The 10,668-nt window shown below is 33.3% G+C and overlaps 1 protein-coding gene across 4 annotated transcripts in view; it reads right to left on the minus strand.

Moving 5' to 3' along the window:
* The window catches only part of LOC108906015, a 37,575-nt gene extending 31,219 nt beyond the window's left edge, over positions 1 to 6,356 (minus strand). For all 4 annotated transcript variants that reach the window (XM_018709143.1, XM_018709142.1, XM_018709140.1 and 1 more), the window contains exon 1: positions 6,269 to 6,356. In XM_018709143.1, coding sequence (XP_018564659.1) covers positions 6,269 to 6,274 — 6 coding nt within the window. In that variant the 5' untranslated portion in view covers positions 6,275 to 6,356. The remainder of the gene's footprint in view (positions 1 to 6,268) is intronic.
* Between the last annotated feature and the right edge of the window lie 4,312 nt (positions 6,357 to 10,668).

Genomic DNA, 10,668 nt, shown 5'->3' on the forward strand with positions numbered 1-10,668 from the left:
TATACAATGTAACTTTTTTTAGTTCGAATTAAGTCATTCACAATGAATTAGAGATATTTAAAAAAATACTCACACTATTTATACTATTTCAAAAACGCTTTTGAAATGAAAATGATCTAAAGTTGAGAGCATTATGAGAACAATATGGTAATAAAATTATTATGTTACTCAAACATTTCTGAAAATATACTGAAACGTAAAACAAAAATATCGAGGGCATAAATGGAACATAAAAAGAATGTTACTGAAACCAATTTTTTGAAACGTTTCATTGGAAACGTATTTTGGGGAGGACATCTTGGGCTTCTAGAACGTTACCAGAAGGTTGCATGGATTTTTTATGAAATGTTTCAAGAAAAATGGAAACGTTTCTGAAACATGTCAGAAACAGAAAAATGTTTAGTGGGTTAAAATTATGTAAAAATTAAATTTGCCGCGACTAAGAAAATATGACGTTATTTAGTGCGACTGAGAACATAACCTGCTTCTCGGTCGTCTGCCGTCTAGTTTGTCCCATTTTGAGAGCTAAAACCTAATCTAAAAAAAACGCGCATGCGGAGACCCTCAAAGCTAAATGAATTTGGCTTATTACTTAACTATGCTCATGCTGTTGAACCCTACATTTCATCTTTTCTATTCGTCGCACTAAATGACGTCACGAATTACCATGGTAGCAAACACCAGTTTAAAAGTAAAACATTTACTTTGCGCGCCGAACCTTAATAATTAATTATTATTAATTAAAGGTTACAGATTATTTCTACGTAGGTACATAAAAATATGCAAGTTATCAATTCTCTTTCTTTTTGCGGTTAAGAAATTTAAATGGGACAAAATATGACCATATGTATCTAAAAATTAAAAAGTCTTGCAGATAATGCTATCAGAAAATTAATTGAATATCGATTTATAAAATAAGGCCTAAGAATCGATTTTTTTACATTTTGGTTTTGCAATAATTCTTAGGGCTCTGGATTTCAAATAAAATTAGTCGGGTTCACTGAAAATAGTACATTTCGAAAATATCATTTATTCGGCCATAACATTTTTATCCGATGTTCAATTGTTTTTCCGATTACATATTCTGATTTGAACTATTCAAATATCTAATAAAAAGTTATGAACTGTGTATTTTTTAGACATACATCGGTTATAATACGCTGTCTATTTATAAATATTTCGCTGCTTTCATTGTAACCCGTTTGACACCTTGCCTTTATTGACCTAATTTATTATGAATTTATTAATTATTTAGGTCAATTAAACCTATATTTATCGAGGGCGAAATCAATATTTTTGGCATGGTGAGTATTTATTCTATACTATCATTAAACACAGGAAACTGCATTGTAAACGTTGATCTTCCATTATTTGTTACTCGTTCCTACAATTGTTTCCATTTGTTCAACAATGCACTGGTTTGTATATGTAAATTATTTTTCATCGTTATTATTTTCGTAGTTTCATCTATCTTTTGACGCTTAATGAATGATACAAGAACACTATAACGACTAAAGAATAATGTGTCTTAGATATAGAATAGATATGATTTGGCATGGGCAAATAATAAAACAGGAAAAGCAAGCGATTTGCCGATTTGTAAAGCTCGGTGTCCGCGCTAGTATCCACATGTTCCAGAGATTGGCTAAATAAAAACATGGGCGTTAAGTTAGTTAGCTTAGTAAGTTAAGTTAAACATGATCGGTTGTAAAACCATTTGTCTTTCAATAAGTCTCTAACGTGCTTTGTTTCTATGATTTCTATCTAAATTTTCCAGTGGTTATAAAAACTTTGAAGGCTGCGTTATTTTTACTCGGGAATAGTTGAGGATGCTTAAAATACATTTGAAAACGTATCCGCTCTGTTGTTGTTTGTTGGATCTCCTTTAGAAATATATGAATATTTGGTTAATTCTGTAAAGTGGGTGTTAAAAACTAAAATATACAGGTTATTGAGTGATAGAAGATATAAAAGTAAAACAATTTTTTTTCTCGATGAAATAGCTAAGATTTTTTTTTTACTCAAATTCCCAAAGAGTAATGCATTTCATTAACATTTGTTACAAGTAAGTGAGCATGCTAAATAATAGAGTTCCTAGTTACTGACAGATTGCTAGAGTCTTCCCCAAGGTCGCTAAAGTATGTATGCGCTATTTCCGCCCATAAACAGAGTGACGTCATTGGTGTTATAGTGTCAACGTCAATTATTGTTATTATTTGCTAATAAATTTACTAAACTTCAGTTTTGACGGCTTATGATGACTTTTAGAGTTATATGTCCTTTATGTCATAGGAATTGTTGTTGATTTATTTTTTTACTTTATTTTTATCTAAAACTGTGTTGGGTTATAATTTTGGGGACACAATTTGTAGTGGGGATGATTTAAAAAGTAACAGAAAGCGGGAAATATAAACATTAGTTTTAATAGGTTTTCAAAAAATCGTCAATTAGAGTGGATTGGACAGTGCTTTCGAAAATATGATTTTAATTTTAAACCAGATAAATCGTTTTAGAAATTTTCTTGCCTCGTTCTGAAATCGATAAATGAGCCATGAGTTGTCAAATTGACCATGACCAGAAACACTCCAAAAACAATTGAAATAACATGACATTTGCCATGTTAGTTGTCAAATATTGTGTGTGAATAGTTTTAGCCGAAAATTTAAATAAAAATGTCTGGGGATCGTTTAAATTATACTAATGAGGATTATTTTAATTTGTTTGTTATTTATGAAAAATATGGCAAAGTAATTTCAAGAACATGTAGAGGATCTGCTGCTTTTTTCAAATTTTCAAATCTTTCGGAGCAATACTTTCTTAAATATCGATCGACGTGGTTCCCGGTGGGACACGCTGTATAGTTTTATGACTTTAGGAATTCTTTCCAAGGTCTGGATGAACGTAATCAGATAAAAATGTAAGAGTTGCATCCTTTCGTGTTTTTTTATAATGTCCTTAGGACGTATCTCAAAAAAAACTTTAAAAATTTTTACAATCTGTATCTTTTTTCTATCTAATGTGCGTCTTCCTCTTCCTAATAATGAAAAATACAGATGTAAAACGATTATTTTTAACTTCGGTTAATGCACTCTTTCCAATAGAATCAGGAATTAGTTCATCTGGACATTCATCTAAATATTTTAAAGCAATAACTGTTTCGTTTGTTTATTTAAGCTAATACCGGAAGCGTTTTTCTTTTTCAACACTTTACTTGATGGATTTTTGTAGAAATATTCGGAAAATATGATCTATAAGTTTCAGTAACACATGTTTACTTATTTATGTGATTTTTTTCCATAAGTAATCAGTATTTGGCGGTTTATAAAAAAATTAGTAATCGTGTTGTTTTGGACAGACTTAAAAAAAATGGGTTTCGAACTCAGATTACCAGTAAAAAAAAAACAGTTACCAGACCTGCGGATGTTCCCATGTTTGAGAATTTACGAACTGTTGAATTGTATAATCTCTTTGTGTATTTTAGAGAGTAATAAAAATGTTACAGTTAGCCGTACTGACGTTAGATGCGGAAAATAGCCAACATCTTGACCTAATTAACATACACATAGACACACGACCAAGCGAATTTGTAATTTAGCCAAAAAAAATTCATAGTTACGGCAAATGGAGACAATCATAGACACATTTAGTTATTATTGTTGTTTCTACAGGGTGCAATAAAATTCTAAGGAACTTATTTTTAGAAACAACAGAAGGAATCTTTGGATCTAGATCTGTTTAGACTGCTAGGCGTATTTTTACTTTGCAGACGGTACATTAAATTCTAAATTCAGCGGTTTTGAAGATAGTTGAAGAACTGAGTTTTGCAAATGTACACCTTTAAACATGAGATCTAGTTCTAGGTTTGTTTTTTTTGTGTGGCCAGAGAAGCAGATCTGAGCAGTAAAAGCAGGAAAATTCTGTTTATAGTTCATAGTAAATTGTATCTACTCTCATTTCGTATATTTAAGGAAACTAAGGGAATAATATAACCAATATAAGATGTAAACCACCAGTTCTAGTCCGTTGTCGATATTTTGATCTCATTTAGCCATTCTCGGTGACCTTTGAACAGAGACGCGCTGATCAGGGCCGTAATAAGAATATTTTACTTGCGCAGGAGAGTAGGTATATTAAAATAGATAATAAATCGTAATAAACATATAATTGAAAAAATACTTAATTTATTACTTTGAAAACTTGATTAGCTTTATTATTATTTTGCAAGGACCTTTCTGTTTTGTTTCATTCCCTACATTCGACAAGTGTGACAATAAACGCACAATATGAATCTACACTCTGTTTACTGCATTCCAGTCTTACAAAACAATGATCAACACTCGAATAAAATATAATTCCATGTGAATTTTTAAAAAGAAACAAGACATTTTTTGTTGTGGTTTCAGTAAAACGCATTTACCTATAGCAACGTGATCTTTTCGTTGTTCTTGCAAATATTATACTAACAGTAGTTAAAATATCCTAACAAAACACCCCACTTGATGATTTCTCTCAGTGTATCTTTTGTAATCTCCGTGCCGTTTCAGTGTGAACAAATCAGCACCAAAATCTACCAAAAATGAAGCATTGTTTTTTATATTAATTATTTCTATACGAAACAAAAAAATAATAATCATTGGTGATTTACATTAACTGAACGCATTACAGTATATTTTCCACCATATCCACTCCGATAATTATTATTCCTTAAATGTGACAAAATATTCTCGCATAACCTTTGTTTTTGTATTTGGTAAATCTCCGTCTTCATTTTTTATTAAGCAATTTGTCAATTCATATTTTCTTCACACTTCACTTAATCCAATAATCATAGCTACCTTTGTACACAAATCTGACGTTTGTGCTGGTATCTGGTGACGTCGTGCGCAGACAGGACTAAATTGAGCCGACTGAGGAGCTCACCACGCTGCTTGTACGCCATTTCTTATAACTAGTAAACGCAATCTCATGTAATTCGTAATATTTCTGGTACAAGAGAACCCAAGACATTTTCAATATTTTCCTCTATATCAGAAGGTAAATTATTATAATCGAAATCACTCACTTTTATTAAATACCAACGAATATTCAATGATAGGTAATTACAGGTACGCCATTTTGATTCACCGTAGATTAGTAACATGTCTACATATTCATTAGAAGTGGCATTATTGGAAAAAGAAACCATTTTTCAATTTTACCGAAAGAACAGTAGGTATTGATAATGATAGTTAAATATTACAAAGTATGTAAAACAATTAAATAAGTTGCATCAATACGTCAATTGTTTTTAGGTAAACGGTTACCTATGCTTTTTTCCGAACCTCTACAACTTTTTAATAATGATTTTATGGCTTTTCTAAAACCGTAGAACTTTTGTATCAATAATTATTTCACTTTCGAGATATTGCCTGGGAAAATAGCTCTGAAACACCCTGTATAAACATTTTGATTGTTGTCAACGAAACAATGGATTGGCTTAGTATTTTAAAATGATACGAAGTTAAATAAAAAATGTCGGTGTCATCAGATAATAATTAAGATTTAAATTTTTTCATGCTAACAAAGTTATGTATTTGACACGCGCCAAGCTATCGGTGTACCATTGTATTATAATTTTTACGATTAGTAGGTATCATAATCCGTAAGCATCAATGATCCTTGTAACAGATAAATAACTATCTGTGATAAATCAGTATTTGGAGAAAAATTACTAGAAAATAAAGTTTACATTGATTTAAATTTGCATATTAACTTACAGTTTTGAATTTGAAATTGATATCCACATTTCTTCTAATACCTTTTTTACCTTCTCTGGCCTGGATTGAGGTAGACGCTTTTGTATCTTCCTCAACGAAAGAAAAAAAATACGTTTGTTTACGGTAATGTAAACCTGATCTTGATGCTGTCATGTTGGAAACCGTTTGACAGCAAAAAATGACAACAATCGACAGGTGTAAATAAACAAAGGAATCGAATTGCCTGTTTGTCTGTAACTGATCCAGTGCTTTTTGGAAACTGTCACACTAGTTGTTTTTTTTTTGAGACCATAACCTAGCAAAAAGCACATTTTTCGCTACCTGTTGAGCCTTACCCGTAACGCAAAAGTTTACGCAACAGAACAAAAACCGGTTGGGTTTGGTAAAGCGCTAGACTTCCAGCAAAGAAAAACAATCCCAGAGAATATTTTTTCAAAAAAAAAAAGAAACAGTAGTGGGGGCGTATTTTTCCAAACCGTTCGCATGGTTATGACTAAAAATAATCGACTTACGTTCATGGTGGGAAAAACTCCCGGCAGGAAGAAAATTTTCTAAAACCCGTTGCACATAGCCGAAGAGAACACGGACACAGAACTGTTCGGCCAGAGGGACCCTACGACTGGCCGTAATCTAATTTTAGGCGGCCGCCTTGACACTTTGCCAAAATTAAAAGGTATAAATAAGACGGGGCATTCTTGGACGGCGTTAATCCTGTGCGGCAATTGCCCCATTTTGCCTCCTTACTCATACCACAACTATCTGTCGATATGCAATCGCACCCGAAGATTAAAATGCATTTTTCTCTCCCTCAGATAAAGCCTTAGTCATTAACTGCGTTCTTCTTCATATATCGGGCAAGCCGCTGGCTACATTTATTTAGAAAAGCGTGCGTTAGTTCAAGCTGATTGAGTATCCGCGGCGGGGTTGCCAATTTTTCCACACCTGCTTTGGTGTAGACAGTGACGGTTCGTACATTTCTTCGTACAGGACCTTCAGTAATGTTCAAGTCCAGATCGGATTGCTTTTGGTGCCAAGCAAATTTAATTTTCTTATACGTCACTAACTATCTAAGACTCTAGATCAAATGTGAATCCGGGGACATTCGCAATGTCTTAATTTGCAGATTTTAGTAGTGTTTACCAGGATTTCTATGTTTATTTGTAAATTAATTCTCTGCTGAGTATCTAAAAGCAGTTCTTTCTGAATCGCGAGAATCTGCAGTGCTTTTACGAATTTTTTAAGATTGTTTTATTTACTTTTTATTACAAATATACCGTGGAGTGAGAAATAGCGCTGGTATAGTCTTTCCGATATCAATTGAAGAACCAAGAGATGACAGTATGTATCAGGTTTGGTCGTTGACGCGGTAACTCGACGGAATTGAAAAACTTACCATACCCATATACAGGCCTGATCGAACAAACGTGGAGGTGGTAGAAATGTATACGCCCACTTGAAGAATGCGAGCGCTTGCAAACGAAATACAAATACAGCTACATTGGGCCACTGGGTAATAAATCTCAGCGGTTGACAAGTGGTCGACAAATTGCCCAGCAGTGCAGTGCAGCAATGCGGAATTTGGTGTGACTCAGGTAATTTGAATTTATTATAAGCACTTTCTATTAATCATACGATTACGAAAGGGAGAAATAATATTAATACAACATGGCATTTTGGAGACCTTTTGAAACGAAACAAAAGGAAATTTACCATCAATATAATAAAATTGTTTGAGGACATAAATAATTAAAATATGTTTTTGGCCAAATGAACATATAATAGAAATTTTCTGCACATTGTATACAAATTATTATAATTTTTTACCATTGTCATAAAACTTTTTTAAGGACGCCTATGAAACTGATTAAATTTTATTGACAGGCGAATTTTAGAAAGATTTTTAATAAAACCATTTTAATACAAACAATAAACATAAAAAAATATATAAATAACTAAAAAAATAAAGAAATTCAACGAAAATTGAGTCAAATATAACATAATATGTTTTCTCGGATTTTTTGAAAATGTGTCAACCATTTTATAATAAAATCTTCATGCTTGTCAAAAATAAGCTTTCTGTGTATATTCATCGTTGCTAGGCCATAGGTTTTTATTCTTATTTTTGTTAATTTAAAATTCCAGAACTAAATTTTTAAAACATGGAAATGTATTACTTTTTAACAGAATATTGTATATTTTTAAATTGTTTTGTCAACAAATATTTATTATTAAAGTTTAAATAAATAAAATATTTTATTAAAAATTGCCAATCTTATTTTCTTAGCTTATGAAAATTTTTGTACTTTTTTTGAATTCCCAGGGGAGGCAGCTGCCTCCCCCCCTGGCGACGCCCTTGACACAGGGCTCAATTTCCTTCTTCAAGGCGTGGGTGGTCGTGGGCTTGTTGGCATAAACTTTAAACTTCAAAAAAACCCAAAGAAAAAAGTTCAATGACGTTAAATCGCATGATCTGGACGGCCAATTCCACCAAAACGGGAAATTACACGACCAGGAAATGACTCATGCAGTAATTGAACTATTTCTCGGGCTGTACGGCATGTGGCATCGTCTTGTTGAAACCACATGCCATCACGTCATCCATATATCGCAATTTAAGTACAAAAATTGAATTCTCATGTCGCGATAACCAGCACCATTAACTATTATTACCTCATCAGCCGCATTTTCGAAGAAGAATGGTCCGATGATGTCTCCAGCCAAAAATCTGTACCAAACAGTGACACGTTGTGGATGCATTTGTTTCTCAACAATCACTCGTGGATCTTTTGAACTCCAAATGCGACAATTTTGTCGATTAACGAAGTTATCAAGATGAAAATAAGCCTCATCGCAGAATATATTGTTCCATAATCCATTTCACGAATTCTCTTCATTCTGTGTGGTCAGTAGGCTACAGTTCTTGAGCCAATTGAACTTTGTATTGAATTGATGTTCCTCGACTCTCAGCAACGCTCTCATGAACTGCTTCGATGTGTTGTGTTGAACGACATGTTGAAGGACGACCAAAATGTTTAAGATCACTAATTGACCCAGTCTCCCCGCATTTTTCATCAAGTTAAATCACTATTCCGACCATAATTTTAAGAAAATTGAACTATAGATGCCAAACCTACATTATTTTAAAGATATTGTTCAGCAATGAAATCGCGTTTTTTTATGTAACCCTTCCATTTTCATCGACTAATTATACAGGGTGTCCCATAAGCACACGACATTCTGCGACATTATTTGGCTTAAAAGAAGATTATCTAACCTAACGTCCATTAAAAAAGACTGACCTAACTTCCATTAAGAAAAAATGACTAGCTCCTGCTCCTGACTGAAAATTTTTGAAAAAAATGATGTTTTTTGTAATATCTGAAGAATGTTAAGATGGATTTTAATGAAACTTGCTGTGGACTTGTTCCTAAGTAAGACTCATATTTTGGTGAAGCAACCGAGTCCATCCGCCTTGGGCTAGTGGTAAATTCTTGCGTGTCTTGGTACAAGAATTACCAGCGCTTTTTATTTGGTCGCTGGATTCAATTATTTTTTTTTTATTGATGCATCAGTCCTATTTCGAGATTTTCGTGCTCTTGGTAAAATCTTGTAGCATTCATAGTTTTTACGCAAAAAATACTTTCTGCTTCGTTGCGACTTGACAATGTTAGACGTATCGCAGTAAATCTGCCCTTTTAAAAAAACCACCTTCCCCAAAAAAAAATAAGCCAAATTTTTTAACCAAAAAAAAAGGGGTCAAAAAAGTTGGAAACCCCCCCTCTATCTCAGAAAATACTGATCAAACAAAAAAATGATTAGGACAAAAGTTGCAGAGTTTTGAGTGATCAATCCAACGGCGACCTTGATCATGACCTTAAAGGTCATTTAGTGGTCAAGTTGAAAATTTTAAATGGAACCGTATACTTTTGACCCCGGAAATTGTAAGAGCGGAAAATTTTACGTTCGAATGTGACCTTGACCATGACCTTCAAGGTCATTTAGAGGTCAAGTTGAAAAGTTTAAATGGAACCGTATAATTTTGATCCCAGAAATGGTCACAGTATTTCCAACAGCCTGTCTCCGACGGTTCTCATCAGTCGAAAAATTACCGAGATGTTTAGGTTAAAAGTGAGTAATCACGGTGACCTTGACTATAACTTGGAGGTCGTTTACAGGTCCATTTGAAAACTTTTTGAATTAAATTTTTAGTCCAATATATTAGATCCATTCCGGGGTCAAAAATATACGGTTCCATTTAAAATTTTCAGGTTGACCTCCAAGCGACCTTGAAGGTCATGGTCAAAGTCACACTCGAACGTAAAATTTTCCGCTATTACCAGTTCCGTGGTCAACAGTATACGGTTTCATTTAAAATTTTCAACTTGACCTCCAAATGACCTTGAAGGTCATGGTCAAAGTTACTGTTGGATTGCACACTCAAGACCCTACAGCTTTTATCCTAATCATTTTTTTTACTTGAGCAGTATTTTCTGAGATAGAGGGGGGTTCCAAACTTTTTGAACACCCTGTATATCAATATTGAAAGTAAAATGGTCACAATTTTAAAACCTGTCGCGACATTTTCTTAAGGGAATTTAGGTAAGATCGTTTTCTTTTAAGCCAAAGAATGTCGCAGTTCCTTTTTGATCATGTGCTTATGGGACACCCTGTAGAATTTTTTCGTCAATTACTTGCATCATAATATTCTTGAGTAGTAAAAGTTGTCATTGTCACACTTTTCCATCACAAGCTTATTTGATGTTGATATTTGCTTGAAGATTAATTTTCTGATATTCGGTCTCATATTGTACCACAGGATCACCTACTGGGGCCACAAAGGTTTCTTAGGCCAACTCCTGATATATATATTTGTAAATCAGATAAATAAAGCACAAGAAGACTTTTTCATGTT

Source organism: Anoplophora glabripennis, unplaced genomic scaffold, assembly GCF_000390285.2.
Source record: "Anoplophora glabripennis isolate ALB-LARVAE unplaced genomic scaffold, Agla_2.0 scaffold188, whole genome shotgun sequence".
In the NCBI taxonomy this organism is placed as follows: domain Eukaryota; kingdom Metazoa; phylum Arthropoda; class Insecta; order Coleoptera; family Cerambycidae; genus Anoplophora; species Anoplophora glabripennis.